Here is an 18,558-nt window from a genome sequence, read left to right as displayed (position 1 = left end):
GAGTAACCCAGTTTACTAAAAGACATAGATCAAAAATCATAATAAGACACAATTAACTAAGGAACAACCGTGTAAAAACGCAGCAACTAAAAAGAGAAAAACAACAGCAAGAACAAAAAGCCAGCCGTGCCGACACTGGTCAACTCAAAGCTCCACGGCTAATATGACCACAAGCTGAAGATGAATGGGAAAGCTTTTCGGACACGCCTTCGAGAAGAAAAACTATGCCCATAACTAATACCACAAGTATATCGGAAAATTCCATGACCAGTTAATACACGATCAAGATAAGCTGAGTGTGAGCTTCGAGAGAGAGCTGTCAGTCAAAGGAATTGGCTGGCGTTGTGCATGTAAGGGCAGCCACAATCACAAACCCATCGCTCCCTTCATCAAAAGTAAGAGGGCCATGACGCTTCTTCGGCTCGCCATGGCGGTCCTCGGCCGCCACGCCCTTCTCCTCGCTCTAGTGCTTCTGTTCGGCGCTTCCAGTGTCGCGGCGCGGCGGGGTGGTGTGGCTCCTCCTCGGCGGCGGCAGCAGGCGGTGGACGTGGGCGTGATCTTGGACAGGTCGACATGGGTGGGGAACACCAGCTGGACGTGCATCGAGCTGGCTCTCGAGGACTTCTACGCCGACGCTAGCCACGCCGGCTACCGCACCAGGCTGAAGCTCCACCTCCGAGACACCGGCCCCGGCGCCGTCGAGGCCGCGTCCGCAGGTACGTAACGTAACAGCCTCCTCGTTCAAACTGAGCAGGCAGCACTCTTTTTTTTCTTTTGAGGGGTAGCAGACAGTACTCGCTAGGAAGACGGGCGCATGGGCCAAATGATCTTCTAAATATACATGGGTCTAATATTTTGGGTGGGCAAGTCATGGGCCTTGAGCAGCTTAAGATCAAACCTAGTTTGCCCCCCGGCCCATCAGTTTGACGCGGCGAGTCCATGGCGTCCGGCGGGGCTGGCGCGGTTGCCCTTTTCTATTATTTTTTCCCCTTCCCATGTCGCCGGCGGCCGGCGCTGCGCTCCTAGGCGCGCCCTCGGCTCCTTGCTTGCTTGTTTCGACACCGTCGCGCCGCCCTCCGAGGTATATAGATAGAAGGTATCCCCTCCTTCTCCGTCCCCCAGCTCGTCGAGCCAAGTAATTTCGAAAGTCTCCGCGTCCACCCATGGCAGGGGAGACATTAGATTTGGAACTGAAGTACATGCGTTGAAAAGCTAGAGCTACTCTGGAAAGTTGTTATTTATATCTGTTTATTATTAAAGGGGGAATATTGTTCTCAGTTGTGGTTTTTGTTATGGTAAAAGTAAAACCGACCTCGTCTGTCCCAGACCTTTTGTACTGCAGGCATTATGCCAATTTAATCATATGCTAGTGAACAGAGCCACCAAAAAGCTCTGGTACTGGTATCTACTGTACCTATGCATGTTTTGCTTGCATTTGTTTGATAGTGGCCCTTAATTTGCTGTAAAATGTGTTTTAAAGTAGTATCATTGCAGGTATTGATCTACTGAAAAATGTCCGCGTGCAAGCGATCGTTGGGCCGCAGTCGTCAACTCAGGCTAAATTTCTTGCGGAGCTTGGGAACAAATCATCGGTCCCAATCATTTCATTTTCTGCAAATAGCCCGTCGCGATCTGGACAAACTCCATACTTCATCCGGACAGCATGGAACGACTCCTCTCAAGCAGAAGCTATTGCCGCACTTGTTCAGAAACACAGTTGGAGGGAAGTCATCCCAGTCTTCGAGGATGACAATTCCAATACCAGGTTCATTCCTGATCTTGTTGACGCCCTTAGACAAGTCGACACCCATGTTTCGTACAGGTGCAAGATCCATCCTTCAGCTACAGAGGATGATATAAAGAGTGCCATCTCCACCTTAAAACACAACTGGACAAGTGTATTTGTTGTGCGTATGTCTCATACTTTAGCCCGTAAATTTTTCAAGCTTGCTAAATATGAAGGGATGATGGGCCGGGGCTTTGTCTGGATTATCGCATATGGCTTGACAGATATCTTTGACGTGGCTGGTTCTCCGGCCCTTGATGTGATGCAAGGAGTTCTTGGGGTGAAACCTCATGTTGAACATACTATGGAACTTCAAAACCTTAGTCAGAGATGGCGCAAGAAGTACCAATTGGAGAATCCTGGAATTGCAGTAAGTATGCCTGCAGTGTATGGTCTCTATGCTTATGATACCATATGGGCATTAGCATTAGCAGCAGAGAAGGCTGGATATGTGAATTCAGACTTTGGGGTATCTGTAACAAACAATGGGTCCACTGACTTTGACAGAATAGATACTTCAAAGGCTGCTGAAAAATTGCGAGGCTCGCTCTTGGGCATCAAGTTCATGGGTATGAGCGGCAACTTCTGTATTGCAGACATGCAGTTAGTATCGGTCAATTACAAGATAATTAACATTATTGGTCGGGAGAGAAGAGTAGTCGGTTTTTGGACTCCAGGATCTGGCATCTCTGGCAGTCTAAATGTGAAGGCTGATCTTGGCACCATCGTATGGCCAGGGTATAATGAAACTGTACCAGGATATACTGAAACTGTACCTAGAGGCTGGCTATTGCCAATGAATAAAATTCTTGAAATAGGTGTACCTGTGAAACCTGGGTTTGATGAATTTGTAAAATTTGAAAATGGTAAACCCAAGGGGTTCTGCATAGATGTGTTTGAGGCAGTAGTTAATACATTATCCTACAATGTACCCTGCCACTATAAGCCGTTTGCAGACGAGAAAGGAAATAGTAAAGGAACTTATGACGATCTTGTCTACAGTGTCTATCGTAAGGTATGCATGAACTTCTTTTTGTTCCACTTTTCTCCTTTTTACGATCTCTCCTACCCCAGAGGCGATATATTTGGAGCTAAAACTGGCAAAAATGAAATAAATTCGTGCGATGATCAGAGTGGCCTGTCCACACTAGGATTTCATTGTTTTTCCTCTCAAATATTAAGTATACAAAGAGTAGAGTGTAATTATCTAATTGACCGTTGGTCATTAGTACAGAGCGTGTAAAATCATATATTATCCTCGTTCTTGAAAGCTTTCTTTATTGTTGCTTGTTCAACCCGTGCACAAACAAGGAAAAAGTAGTCTACATTGACAAATTGTACGGTTCCTTTCTTTTTCCTGGTTGTATTACATTTTTGTACAATTTACCATTCATGAGAAATTTTCGAGATTTTGTGACTCTTCTTCTAGGAGATTTTACTTTATTGCTTGCATTTTGTCTTATCTGCATTATTTTAATGGTGTATCAATCTGAATACGCCCAAGTTGAGGGTTGTCTCCCAGTTATTAGTTTAATTGACAATTAAGTACTTTGCATTTTTTTTGAATTTTTTACTTCGCATATGTTGTACGTGTACAACGCTTTTCATATGCTGTACTCTTATAAAGTCCTGTAAGGTTAAAAGGGGAATTATAGCCTTTTAAAGCCATCGGAAGTTTCTCAACTCATTTTATATGTGTTGCTGGCAGGAATATGATGTGGTGGTAGGTGATATAACAATCTTGGCCAACCGTTCTCTATATGTGGATTTCACTCTTCCTTACACAGAGTCAGGGGTGCGCATGTTGGTTCCAGTCCGGGACCAGAGGCAGAAGACTGCATGGACATTCCTAAATCCTTTGACAGCTGACCTATGGTTAGGATTTGGGGCCTTCTTTGTCTTCACAGGTTTTGTAGTCTGGTGTATTGAGCATAGAACAAATAAAGATTTCAGAGGGCCCCCAGGCAGTCAAATTGGATCAATCTTCTACTTCTCCTTTTCAACACTCGTGTTTGCTCATAGGGAGAAGATACTGAACAACTTATCAAGAATTGCAGTAGTTGTTTGGCTTTTCGTCGTGCTGATATTGCAGCAGAGTTATACTGCAAGTTTAAGCTCAATTCTCACAGTGGAACAACTTCAGCCAACAATCACCAATCTAGAAGAAGTTATCAGGAACGGGAGCTATGTCGGCTACCTCAATGATTCTTTCTTGCCTGTTCTTTTGAAAAGGTTGAAAATTGATGAATCAAAGATGATTCCCTTGGACTCTCCTGAGCATTACAATGAAGCCTTAACATCTGGAAAAGTTGCAGTCATTGTTGATGAGATACCATACCTTAAGGTGTTCCTTAAACAGTATTGCCACAACTACACTATGGTTGGACCAACCTACAAGTTAGATGGATTTGGTTATGTGAGTACCAGTTTTCAGTTGTTTTATAGTAACACATTCCTCGCATTCTAAATTCTAGATGCCGAATCAATTTCAGCTGCTATTTTGATGTAGGATCATGCTAGTAGCTCAAATTTGTATATGTTTATATGCCACCAGAGTATCTCCAGAAGAACATTATTAGAGTGAACTGTTGATTAAAATTATAATTTTACCAGTCTTTGAATTGTACTTCAAAATTCTCGAATTGTTGCATGTGAACATGGAAAAGAAGGACGAACTTAAGATTTGATTTTTTTATTGTGAAGAACTAAAATGCATGATCAAAGTGGTGCAATATTATTTGTTTACAATTAGGAAATATAATGCTTGGTTGCTTCTTGAAGTATTGAATGACATGATAAATCTACTTAATAAGGTTTCCATCTACTTTGCTCTAACTTTCTGTTTGAATTACACTAAGCTGTATCAAGTTCATTGAGTTTAATTTCACTAAATTCATTAGCCATTTTGACAGCGAGCATTATGATCAATCACCTTATGGAGGGCTTGCTTGAATGACCAATATAACTGCCTGGGCACCTGCCTTGTATGCCACCAGTGAAGCCTTTTCTGATCCTCATCGTGTGCTGCCTGTGCAGGCATTCCCTCGAGGCTCTCCACTGACACCTGATATTTCGAGGGAAATACTGAAATTTGCATCGGATGATAGAATGATCAAGATGCAGAAAGAATTGTATGGTGATACGTCATGCCTCGACAAAGATGACTCCCAAACTTCAAGCAGCCTTGCATTGCACAGCTTTCAGGGGTTGTTCATCATCACTGGAGCATCTTCAATGCTGGCATTACTCCTGCACGCTGTCGTTACCATTTATAATAATCGACATGAATTCAACAGTGACAGCAGTCAGAGTTCATGGCGCAGATGGCCTGCCATTCTTTCTAAGCTCTTCCATGGGGACGATAATCCTTGTAATACTCCAGATAAAGATGAACCCACACCGGAAAATGTTGATGATGCAATGGAGAGCCAGCTAAGCATACCTAATCACATTATTGAGCACCTCGCAGACAGGGATACAGGAAGCCCACCAGAAGGAGAAGGAACACCAGGTAGGGAACTTTCAGTTCAGGGCAAGGAACCACTGTCGTTTGCATACATGCATTCTGAGAGGGGGCATAATGGAGTAGCTTCCTTAACTCGGAATGGGAGCTCAATCCGCAGGAGACAGATAAGCATGGAATGACATACGTGGGGAGCGTGTAATTACTGGTAACTGTAATTTAGGTATTCATTTAGCCCTCTGTATATGTTTACGCTTTATCTCTTTTGGAACGCATAGCTTGATGTGCATTGCCACATAGGGAACTAATGGTAGTTGTGAGGAGCAACTGATTCAGATGCTTGTAGTTTCGATAAACAGAAAATTATAGCCTGCATATTGATTTTATATTGCCCAAAATGATGTCCAAGTATGAAATGTCAGTCTTGTAAGGTGCCACCTGATGCTATTTTCCAGAGCTGTTACATTTTTTTAAACGGTCAGGAGGGGGGAGCGAGGAAGAGGATCCCCATCTGAATATATTGCTCAAAAAGCTGCCAAAGCCAAGAGTCATCCCTTGAGCTTTGGCTGATCCAGTTTATATGGGAAACCGAATCGAAAACCTAAACAAGTTGACCCCCCGGGCTGAAAACCATACACGTAACAAGGTTACAGAAGCAGCAGCGTCGCCATCGTCGCATCCCTTCTTGGAGGTGTTCATTGGTACTGGCGTCTCGGAGTCTAGGAGCTTGGTGGGTGTTCTTAGGTGGGCGCAGCGGTCGCGAGGCTTCTCCGTTTTCGGTGATCCGCCGTTGTCGACATTTGTTTCTTTTACTCTTTCTTTGTTGTTTCTTTTGGGCGTGCTTGTGCTGTTTCCGCCCCAGCACCTATCGTTGGATGTACCGGAAGTGGTTGCTTTGTAATACAAAGCAGGGCGAAAGCCTGTTTCAAGGGTTACAGAAGATGAGAAAAAAATGCGACCCAGGAGAAGGCATGGCCGAGCTAGCATGCAAAAAGACCAACACCACGAGAGAAACAAGTAGATGTGGGGTGTTGTCGAAGGATCACAATACCAAGACTCTGCAAAGAACCTAACGCACCGCACCGGCATGGGTACCGAGCCCCTGATTGCAATCTCTGGCGATGGCTAGACGAATGCTGATGACAACAAACCTTCCCCTGCAACGGCACCAGAAGAATGCTGCTAGCACTCCTCGGCAACGGAACTAGAAGAATGTTGTTGATGGCCCACCAGCGCGTGGGTTCGCAGCAGTTTTCGAGGGTAGAGTATTCGACCCAATTTGTTGGTTTACCAGACAGGAGGTGAGAGAATACTCTCGAGTATTAGCAGCTGAATTTGTCAGATTCAACCACACCTGAAAGATTAGTATTTGGAAGCACGGTAGTAACAGCAAAGTAACGAGTAACGGCAGTGTAACGAGCAATAGTAGCGGCAAGGAACAGCAGTAATGACAGCAGTAGCAAGTAGCAACAGTAGTAAGCGATAGTAATAGCAACAGTAGTAGCAGCAGCAGCAGAGCAAGACAAGTAACAATAGTAGCAACAGTAGTAGTAGCAGCAGCAGAGCGAGACAAGTAACAACAGTAGGACAAACTCGTAGGCAATGGGTCGGTGATTTGTTTGGATGATATTCATCATGCAACAGCTATAACACGGAGAGATATGTGGCTAGCTCCCGTTCGTCAATGTGATGTAGCATGCATTCCGTGTGTCATCATACGCGCTTAGGGAAAAGAACTTGCATGACATCTATTGTCCATCCCTCCCGTGGCAGCGGGGTCCAAAAGGAAACTACGGGATATTAAGGTTCTCCTTTTAACAAAGAACCGGACCAACGCATTAGCACTTGGTGAACACATGAACTCCTCAAACTACGGTCATCACCGGGAGTGGTTCCGGTTATTGTCACTCCGGGGTTGCCGGATCATAACACATAGTAGGTAACTACAACTTGCAAGATCGGATCTAAAACACACATATATTGGTGACAACATAATAATTTCAGATCTGAAATCATGGCACTCGAGCCCTAGTGACAAGCATTAAACTTGGCAAAGTAGTAGCAACATCAATCTCAGAACATAGTGGATATTAGGGATCAATCCCCATCAAAACTAACTCGATTACATGATAGATCTCATCCTACTCATCACCGTCCAGCGAGCCTACGAATAGATTACTCATGAACGACGAAGAGCTTCATGGAATTGGAGAGGGAAGAAGGTTGATGATGACGATGGCGACGATTTCCCCTCTCCGGAGCCCAAGACGGACTCCAGATCTGCCCTCCAGATGAAGAACAGGTAGTGGCGGCGCCTCCGTATCGCAAACGCGACGAAAACTTCTCTTTTTATTTTTTCTGGGATGAAAGGGATCTTATAGAGCTGGAGTTGGGGGCGGCAGAGCCGTGTGGGCCCCACAAGCCTGCCCACCGCCACCAGGGGGGTGGTGGCGGAGCCAGGGCTTGTGGCCCACTGGCTCACCCCCTGAGGTGGAACTTGGCGTAGATATTTTTCTTATTTTCCAAAACTGCTCCCCGTAAATTTTTAGGACGTTTGGAGAACTTTGATTTCTGCACAAAAATAACACCAAGGCAATTCTGCTGAAAACAGCTTCAGTCCAGGTTAGTTCCATTCAAATCATGCAAATTAGAGTCCAAAACAAGGGCAAAAGAGTTTGGAAAAGTAGATACGATGGAGACGTATCAACTCCCCCAAGCTTAAAACCTTGCTTGTCCTCAAGCAACTCAGTTGACAAACTGAGAGAGAAAGAAAAACTTTGACAAACTCTGTTTGATCTTGTTGTTGCAACTATGTCTAACTCATAACCAGAATTTCAGCAAGATCACAAGTTAACCACATAAGCAAGTGACACAAATGTCTCACGGTAAACTAATATCAATGGCATAATGAGCTAACAAGCAAATAATAATGAGTTTCAAATACCAACACTTCGATCAAAACAAGCATGAAGCAATATGAATAGGTGGTATCTCGCTAGCTCTTTCTGAGACCGCAAAACATAAATGCAGAGCACTTTCAAAGATCAAGGGCTGACTAAACATTGTAGTTCATAGCAACGAAGATCCAGTCATAGTCATACTCAATATCAATCAAAAGCAAAGCATAAAAATGACAGAGGTGCTCTCTAATTGGTGCTTATATAAGAGGAGGATGACTCAATAGGAAAATAAATAGACATGCCCTTCGCAGAGGGAAGCATTGATTTGCAGAGGTGCCAGAGCTCAAGCTTTGAAAACAGAGATAATAATTTTGGGTGGCATGCTTTCATTGTCAACGCAATGACCAAGAGTTCTCAAATCTTCCATGCTACTCACGCTATAGGCGGTTCCCAAACAGAAAAGTAAAGTTTTAACTCCCCCACCACCAATCAATCACACTCCACGGCTAGCCGAATCCTCGGGTACCGTCCATACTAACATCAATCCGGGGGGAGTCTTGTTTTACAGTTATGTTTTCGATTTAAGCGTGGAACTGGGATTCCAATTACCGGCCCCTTTCTCGTGAATGACTGTGAATAAACACATGTCGATGATAACACTCCTAGCATGGAAGATACCAATAGCCCTCTGTCACCACATGAGCAGTTCGGGCATGCAAAACAGATTATTTCTTGAAGGTTTAGAGAATGGCACATGCAAATTTACTTGGAACGGCAGGTAGATACCGCAAATAGGTAGGTATCGTGGACTCTCATGGAAAAACTTTTGGGTTTATGGAAGTGGATGCACAAGCAGTATTCCGCTTAGTACAAGTGAAGGCTAGCAAAAGACTGGGAAGCGACCAACTAGAGAGCGACAACAGTCATCAAGATGCAATGAGTTTGACTAACATAGAGTGCAAGCATGAACAGGATATAAATTACCATGGACACGAACATCATAGAGGCTATGTTGATTTCGTTTCAACTACATGCATGAACATGCGCCAAGTCAAGCCACTTGAAACATTCAAAGGAGAATACCATCCTATCATACTACATCATAGTCATCTCAAAATCTATGTTGGCATTCAAGACAAACCATTATAAGCTCTCAGCTAAATAAGCATGGCATCAGAAACTATGATCTCTAAGTTGTCATTGCAAACATGGTTCTCTCACAACAAAGCTAAATCTGGGTCGACAAGCTAGTCATATTTACAAAAACAAAATAGATAGAGTTCATACCAGCTTTTTAGTCTCAGTCACTTCATCATATATCATCATTGTCGCCTTTCATTTGCACGATCGAACGATGAAAACGATAATAAGCGCATTGGACTAAGCTGAATCTGCAGGCAAACACAAAGGATAAGACAAAGTAATATGGCTCTTTGAAAGCTAAACAAGTAAGCATGCAAGAACCAATAAACATTGTAACCGATATCTTCTACCTTGACACAAAGAAAAAGGAAACTATTTACACGGGAAAGCACCCAACAAGCAGAAGAAGAAAGAAAAATCTTTTTGGGTTTTCTCAAAAGGACACAAAACAAGAAAACAAGAAAACGAAAATAAACTAGCATGGATAATACAGTGGCAAAGTGTAAACACCGGCTAACAAAGTGAAAGCATAAGCATGAATGTAAAGTCGGTGAGAACACATACTCCCCCAAGCTTAGGCTTTTGGCCTAGCTTGGTCTACTCCCAAGGTGGGAAATAACAAGCTCCGGGATTCTCTGGAGCAGACTGTGGATGCCACTGCTGTGTGAGCTCCTCTGGCTCCCACTGATAAACTGGCGTCTGGTACTCGACTGGCGGCTCGGGCACGGGCGCCTGTGGTTGGGCCAAGCCCCAATATGCGTAGATGTCCGCGGGCATAATAGCGTACCTGCCTGCATGAAGATCAAACAAAGAAGGAGCAGGCAAAGTAATAATCTCTCGAGTACCCTGACTAAACACCAGGTTATAAATCATCCGTCTACTAGCATCTCTATCCAGAAAATCATGGCGAACCATGATGTCATAATCCAGATATCTCTCAGGGAGAAGCATCTCTCCTTCCTCTCCCAGTCTAATGGGTATCTCAAAGTGTCTGGCAAGATGGGTAGCATAGATACCTCCATAGACAACACCTTTAGAACGGTTCAGGTTCAATCGTTGAGCTACTATAGCGCCCAAGCTATAAGTCTTATCGTTATAAAGGCCTTCGCGCAAAACCGCAAGGTCTGGAGAACTAAGTGATCCAGCCTCCTCACGGCCAATCAAACATTTTCCCACAAATAGTGAGAAGTACCGAAGCACAGGAAAATGAATGCTAGAAATTCTAGCGCGAGACACTCCTCTCTCCTCTCCAACAGTAATAGAACCAATGAAATCCTCCAAGTCCCGTGGACGAGGGTCACGGATATCCCCAACATAAGGTAATTTGCATACATTGCAGAAGTCCTGCAGCGTCATGCACTGGAGAACATCGTATATCATGAACTCAACCATAGGAGGTTCTTCCTCGGATAAAAGTTGAAGCTTTGAATGAAAATATTGGTGAGGAGGAGGTATTGTGGGCACTTATCTTCAACAAATGCAGTAAGACCTGCGTTCTCCACCAAGTAATAAAAGTCTTCATAAAGTCCGGCGGCGCGCAAAAATTCATCACTTGGCCACTCGCACGCTCGAACTTCTGTGACTCGAGGGACTACGTACTTGGGGGGGGGGTTCTTCTTGTCCTCCTTGGGGTTACGGCTTGAAGAGCCTCTCAAGAACCTCCTCATCTTTTCCATTTTCTAGCTCTGAAAAATTATGAAATTTTTTAGAGACATCGAAAGAAAAGTGAATAAGGATTAACCGAACTTGTAGCAACTACTCCTACTAGTGCCTAGAGACCGTATCACGCGCTAAAACTACTTGGGACCAGCTGAAATCAACATTTCTAGCTCAAGAACAGGGTCACCAAGGTAGCAAGAATACGCGAAGGATAAAGCACTAGAGCAAAAACTAATTGGACCAATGGAGGAGTCACTTACCAAGGAGTAATTTCCCCAAAACAGTTCGGAGAATGGTGCTTTGAGCAAGGAGATCGAAAATCATAGCCAAATGAGCAAGAACACGGGTTTGAGCTGCGAAACAATTTTTTCTGGAGGTGGAAGAAGAGGCTGAGAGCTGGAATGAGTGGAGGGGGTGCCTGTGGGCCCCACAAGCTTGCACCCCGCCACCAGGGGGTAGGTGGCGGTGGCAGGGCTTGTGGCCCAGTGGTTAGGCCCCGAGGCCAGCTCTCAGGCCCAGAAATTTTCAAAAATTCCAGAAAAAATCATACTAAATTTTCAGGACCAACGGAGAACTTTTATTTTCGAGGTATTTTTCTCCGGGACGCTAAAACAGAAAACAGGAAAAACTAAACTAATTCTATAATTTTTCTTCTAAGCAATAGAAAAGGAAAACTTAAAACAGAGGTATGTGACTCCTTGATTCATCCGTTTCATGGTCATTGAAAGAAATCCGTCAATGGGATTGATCAAGTCCTTATGACAAAACCTTCTCGAATCGCAAGAGAGAACGGAGAATTTTTGAATAGCCACTAAGTCACCTCAATGGGGATACGTATCTCCCCAACAAGCAAATCATACTTCATCTTGACACGAGGAATAGGGCATTCAAAGCTCCCAATAAGAATCGATGAAGTCTTTTCGATAGCATTGATGCAATGTACTGGATATCGTTTCTTCGGAAAGTGCACTGTGTGCTCATTACCGTTGACATGGAAAGTGACATTGCCTTTGTTGCAATCTATAACAGGCCCTGCAGTGTTTAAAAAGGGTCTTCCGAGGATGATAGCCATGGCATCATCCTCGAGAATATCCAAGATAACAAAGTCTGTTAAGATAGTGGTATTAGCAACCACAACAGGCACATCCTCGCAAACGCCGATAGGGAAAGCAGTTGGTTTGTCGGCCATTTGCAGAGAAATTTCAGTGGGTGTCAACTTATCCAACTCAAGTCTACGATAAAGAGAGAGTGGCATAACAGTAACACCGGCTCCAAGGTCACATAAGGCAGTTCTTACGCAGTTTCCTTTAATAGAGCAAGGTATAGTGGGCACTCCGGGATCACCAAGTTTCTTAGGAGTTCCACCTTTGAAAGTGTAGTTGGCAAGCATGGTGGAGATCTCAAGATCTGGTATCTTCCGTTTATTAGTCACGATATCTTTCATGTACTTGGCATACAGAGACATCTTGAGCATATCAGTTAACCGCGTCTGCAGAAAGACGGGTCTTATCATCTCAACGAAGCTCTCAAAATCCTCATCATCCTTATTCTTGGATGGCTTAGGAGGGAAGGGCATAGGTCTCTGAACCCATGGCTCCCTTTCTTTACCATGCTTCCTAGCAGTGAAGTCATTCTTGTCGTATCTCTTAGGTTGTGGATTATCAGGATTAGCCGTAGGTTCAATCTCCACATCCTCATCATTGCTAGGTTGAGCATTATTATGAACATCGCTGTCCACATTGTCACCAGGTTCATGTTCATCACCTGATTGTGTTTCTGCATCAGACGCAAAAATATCATTAGGTTCTTCAGGTGTGACAGTATTTGGTGAACTGGCGTGCAGGTTTCTATCATCCTTCTTCTTCTCCTTAGGATGACTGGGTGTACCAGCATTGATTCCTTGAGAATCTTGATCAATTCTCTTAGGATGACCTTCAGGATACAAAGGTTCCTGAGTCATTTTTCCTCCTCTAGTAATGACTCTGACAGAGTTGTCATTTAATTCATTGAGCAGGTCATTCTGAGCTTTAAGTACTTGTTCTACCTGAGTAGTAATCATAGAGGCATGTTTACTCAGAAGCTTCAGAACATTGCCATTTTTGTCTACACAAGCACTTAAATGGCTAAGCATATGAGCACTTTGTTCCAAATGTCTGCTAACATAATCATTGAAGCTCTGTTGTTTGGCAACAAAGTTGTCAAATTCATCAAAGCATAGGCTTGCATGTTTATCAAAAGGAATATCACTCTCATCAAACCTACGCAGAGAATTAACTTCTACTACCTGTAGCGGGTTATCGAGACCATGGATCTCTTCGATAGGTGGTAGATTTTTGACATCTTCAGATCTAATGCCTTTCTCTTGCATAGATTTCTTGGCTTCTTGCATATCTTCGGGACTGAGGAATAGAATACCTCTTTTCTTAGGAGTTGGCTTAGGAGGTGGTTCAGGAATAGTCCAAGCATTATCGTTGATCAAGATGTTATTCAGTAGAGTCTCAGCTTGTTCTACAGTTCGTTCCCTAAAAACACAACTGGCACAACTATCTAGGTGGTCTCTAGAGGCATGGGTAAGTCCGTTATAGAGGATATCAAGTATCTTGTTCTTCTTAAGAGGGTGATCAGGCAAAGCATTCTGTAGCTGGACGAGCCTCCCCCAAGCTTGTGGAAGACTCTCTTCTTGGAGTTGAGCAAAGTTGTATATTTCCTGCAAGGCTGCTTGCTTCTTATGGGCAGGGAAATATTTCTCACAGAAGTAATAGACCATCTCCTGGGGACTACGCACACATCCAGGAGCAAGAGAGATGAACCAGACTTTAGCGTGATCCTTTAGAGAGAATGGAAACAACTTAAGGATATAGTAGTGGCAGATCTTCTCCTCATTAGTGAAAATGTTGGCTATGTTGGATAGTTTGGCAAGATGGGCTATGACCGTCTCAGACTCATAACCGTGAAAAGGATCAGATTCGACTAGAGAGAATATCTCAGGGTCGACAGAGAATTCATAATCCTTATCGGTGACAAAGATATGCGAAGTGGCAAACTTCGGGTCATTTTTCATCCTAGCTTCCCGAGATTTTTCCTTCCACTTGAGAAGTAATTTCTCAGCGTCATAGGCATCCTTACACGCAAGAAAATCCTCAGCTATCTCTCCCTCCATAACATAACCCTCAGGTATATCAGGCAATTCATATCTAGGAGAGCTAGATCTAGCAGGAGCAAAAGCAGGTTCTATCTCAATAATATCGGCAGTTTCAGAAGCATCACGAGCATTGACAGTAACTCTAGCAACATGAGCATCAAGGAACACTCCTAGTGGAACATCAGGCAAAATAGTATCTCTAGCATCATCAGGCAAAGCAGTATCAGGCATAGCATCTCTAGCAGTATCAAGCATAGCATCTCTAGCAGTATCAAGCATAGTATCATCAGGCAAAATAGCATCTCTAGCGTCATCAGGCAAAGCAGTATCAAGCATAGCATCTCTAGCACTATCAGACATAGTATCAAGCATAGCATCTCTAGCAGTAGTATCACAAGCATCATCAAGCACACGCGACATATCAAGATTTCTAGCAGGAGGTGATGTCGCAAACTTACTCATAACTGAAGGTGAAACAAGTGCAGAGCTAGATGGCAATTCCTTACCTCCCCTCGTAGTTGAGGGCAAGACTTTGGTCTTCAGATCTTTCAGATTCTTCATAGTGATCAGCAGATATAGATCACAAGTGACTCAGAGAATATAGCAATACCTCCCCGGCAACGGCGCCCGAAAAATGTTGATTGCAATCTCTGGCGATGGCTAGACGAATGCTGATGACAACAAACCTTCCCCTGCAACGGCACCAGAAGAATGCTGCTAGCACTCCCCGGCAACAGAACTAGAAGAATGTTGTTGATGGCCCACCAGCGCGTGGGTTCGCAGCAGTTTTCGAGGGTAGAGTATTCGACCCAATTTGTTGATTTACCAGACAGGAGGTGAGAGAATACTTTCGAGTATTAGCAGCTGAATTTGTCAGATTCAACCACACCTGAAAGATTAGTATTTGGAAGCACGGTAGTAACAGCAAAGTAACGAGTAACGGCAGTGTAACGAGCAATAGTAGCGGCAAGGAGCAGCAGTAGTGACAGCAGTAGCAAGTAGCAACAGTAGTAAGCGATAGTAATAGCAACAGTAGTAGCAGCAGCAGCAGAGCAAGACAAGTAACAATAGTAGCAACAGTAGTAGTAGCAGCAGCAGAGCAAGACAAGTAACAACAGTAGGACAAACTCGTAGGCAATGGGTCGGTGATTTGTTTGGATGATATTCATCATGCAACAGCTATAACACGGAGAGATATGTGGCTAGCTCCCGTTCGTCAATGTGATGTAGGCATGCATTCCGTGTGTCGTCATACGCGCTTAGGGAAAAGAACTTGCATGACATCTATTGTCCATCCCTCCCGTGGCAGTGGGGTCCAAAAGGAAACTACGGGATATTAAGGTTCTCCTTTTAATAAAGAACCGGACCAACGCATTAGCACTTGGTGAACACATGAACTCCTCAAACTACGGTCATCACCGGGAGTGGTTCCGGTTATTGTCACTCCGGGGTTGCCGGATCATAACACATAGTAGGTAACTACAACTTGCAAGATCGGATCTAAAACACACATATATTGGTGACAACATAATAATTTCAGATCTGAAATCATGGCACTCGGGCCCTAGTGACAAGCATTAAGCACGACAAAGTAGTAGCAACATCAATCTCTGAACATAGTGGATACTAGGGATCAATCCCCATCAAAACTAACTCGATTACATGATAGATCTCATCCTACTCATCACCGCCCAGCGAGCCTACGAATAGATTACTCACGAACGACGAAGAGCTTCATGGAATTGGAGAGGGAAGAAGGTTGATGATGACGATGTCGACGATTTCCCCTCTCCGGAGCCCAAGACGGACTCCAGATCTGCCCTCGAGATGAAGAACAGGTGGTGGCGGCGCCTCCGTATCGCAAACGCGATGAAAACTTCTCTTTTTATTTTTTTCTGGGACGAAAGGGATCTTATAGAGCTGGAGTTGGGGGCGGCAGAGCCGTGTGGGCCCCACAAGCCTGCCCACCGCCACCAGGGGGTGGTGGCGGAGCCAGGGCTTGTGGCCCACTAGCCCACCCCCTAAGGTGGAACTTGGCACATATATTTTTCTTATCTTCCAAAACTGCTCCCCGTAAATTTTCAGGACGTTTGGAGAACTTTGATTTCTGCACAAAAATAACACCAAGGCAATTCTGCTGAAAACAGCGCCAGTCCAGGTTAGTTCCATTCAAATCATGCAAATTGGAGTCCAAAACAAGGGCAAAAGAGTTTGGAAAAGTAGATACGATGGAGACGTATTAGCCCCACGACACAATAGAGGATCAACCATAACCAACGAGTGCCAAACTTAACAAGAACATTGACTGGGAGATCCGCCATGGGTGGTCGAAACAATTAGCAGGTTGGGGAGGCATCATTGTGTCGTCTTTGAGCAAAGATGATCCGAGACAACACCAAGAGCCCGAAGCTCGCCGCAGCACAACGGAAACCATGGAAGAGTCTTGAGAATGTCAACAGGACATACACAACCCAGGGTCTTGAGTAAGCACAGAGATCACACGAAAGGCAACCGATAAGAAACACATGAAGAAGAACACAGCTAGCACAACCAGTACAAAGGGGGCCTTAACTTCCATCTTCATCTCACCAAGTAAGGAGAGCCTTGCATGTTGGCCATTTGGTCTACCCAACAACACCTCGCAAGGAGAGAGGTGCCGTACAAAAATGAAGTGGACCAGAGAGGATCACACCCCGCTAACCCGGCTTCAAAAGGAAGAATCAGAACTACACCAAAGGGATGGTCGAGCTCACGAGGGGGAAATAGATGGCCGCCCTACGGCGCCAAAGGCACTGCCACTGAGCCCAAATAAACACCACCGACTCCAAGCCAATCGCACCACCACCACCACTACCACTGCTAGTCCCTTCGGTTGATCCCTGCTCCAAAAATGATGCCCACACGAGGGTAACGACACAATGCGCCGCCATCATCTGACCTGAGAGAGCACAGATATGAGGTTTCCCTCGGAGTAGGAGATGGTAAGGGGGAGGAGCACGTCACGAGAACAGTGCCTTCAAGAAGGCAGTGACGCCCGCGGACGCCGTTGCTGTCGGCTCCGACCATAGTCAGAGATTTACTTTCGTGTGGCATCGTGTTCCACTCCACACACCAAACCACCTGGCCTCACCAACACCCGTGTGACTGAACCACCACCACCAGCCGCATGAATTCTTCCACACACAGCCGTGCGTGTCGGCGTTCTGGGAACGGGGGTACCCAGACCTGCCTGCGTGCGACCCAGGGCGGGCCCACATCATTAGCACACGTTCGACCGGGACAACACCACCCATAACAAGGCCCTCACGAGGGGCCGAGTCTCGCGAGGAAGAGCGACATCAAGACCCACAGGGGGCCTCCTCAGGTCCCATCCGGAGTGGTGGATATTTCAAGGCAAGGTCAGGCCTCAGGAGTCAAGGGTGACGCCATGGAAGGACACGCGACCAGAAGATGGCAGGACAGGACAATTCCCCCTTTGGTGCAAAGAAGGTGGGAGCGTATCAGGGCTCCAAAGGCATCTTCTAAAGGTTTCCCTTCCAGTGCAACAAGACCATGGCCGCCCACTGGCAGGACGAGCGTCACCCCTGCGCCCACCTCTACGACGCTGACAGCTGCTTTGCAGGCGAAGACCACTTTTGACAGGGGAAGCATGTTCCCTTGCCCCACCAAAACTGGCCGTTGTGGGATCGCTTCCCGCCTACGATAAGGGAAGAGGACCCGAGCCTCCACTATAAATAGAGAGGGTAGGATACTTGGCAAAGGGGGTGGGATCATTGAAACCCTAGAGCAAGACGCTTAGCCACTTGGCCTCCGGAGGCTCGAGAGCACTGTACCAGTTCACCCACCAACCTCCGTGAGAGGCAATCCACCAAAAGCAAGAGTAGGGTTTTACACTTCGCAGCGGCCCGAACCTGGGTAAACTGTTGTGTTTTGTGTTCCTCTCACCATCGAGTGAGTTCTTCGTCGTTTCCATCGAGTAGCAGGCTAGGTTAGGTCGAGCCGAGAGAGATCGTCGTACACGCCCGTGCGTTTGAATCCTTAGGGTTTTGCGGAGCCCGAAATGTGACATTTGGCGCGCCAGGTAGGGGGCATGTGAAGGTTTTCTCCTAGCTTCCTCCTTCCCAGGCCGCTGCACTGATGGCCGGTGACCGACCAACCTCTCCGAGCCTCTTCGAGCTGGTCTCCGACCGCCACATCAGAGTGGCTGGAAAGCTTGCATACCGGCGTTGCGGGACCAGGGGTCTCGTACCAGGCCGTCAACATCGCCTCCACCATGACGACCACCCGTGTCACCCAGGTGCATGGTGGCTGGGCGGCGGCCGAGGCACCTGCAGTGCGCCGCATCAACTTAGGAGACCTCAACGCACACGACGCGTTGCGGATGGCAAGAGAGATGCTCCGCCAATGACCGACGCCAAGGGGCTTCGACGCCTGGGTTGACCACATCATGGAGATAATCGCCATC

The 18,558-nt window shown here is 45.6% G+C and overlaps 1 protein-coding gene across 1 annotated transcript; it reads left to right on the top strand.

Annotated features, from left to right (window-relative positions):
- The first annotated feature begins 229 nt into the window (after positions 1-229).
- Positions 230-5,647, top strand: LOC123399047 (glutamate receptor 2.9-like). The gene is made up of 4 exons (XM_045093475.1): positions 230-716; positions 1,495-2,801; positions 3,495-4,202; positions 4,823-5,647. The coding sequence occupies exons 1-4, from the start codon at positions 407-409 to the stop codon at positions 5,429-5,431; spliced, it is 2,934 nt and encodes a 977-aa protein (XP_044949410.1). The 5' UTR covers positions 230-406; the 3' UTR covers positions 5,432-5,647.
- The last annotated feature ends 12,911 nt before the right edge of the window (positions 5,648-18,558 follow it).

The sequence above is a fragment of the Hordeum vulgare genome, chromosome 5H (assembly GCF_904849725.1).
Source record: "Hordeum vulgare subsp. vulgare chromosome 5H, MorexV3_pseudomolecules_assembly, whole genome shotgun sequence".
NCBI lineage: Eukaryota > Viridiplantae > Streptophyta > Magnoliopsida > Poales > Poaceae > Hordeum > Hordeum vulgare.
Note: the sequence above shows the minus strand (reverse complement) of the source record. Positions and strands in the feature narration are given on the sequence as shown.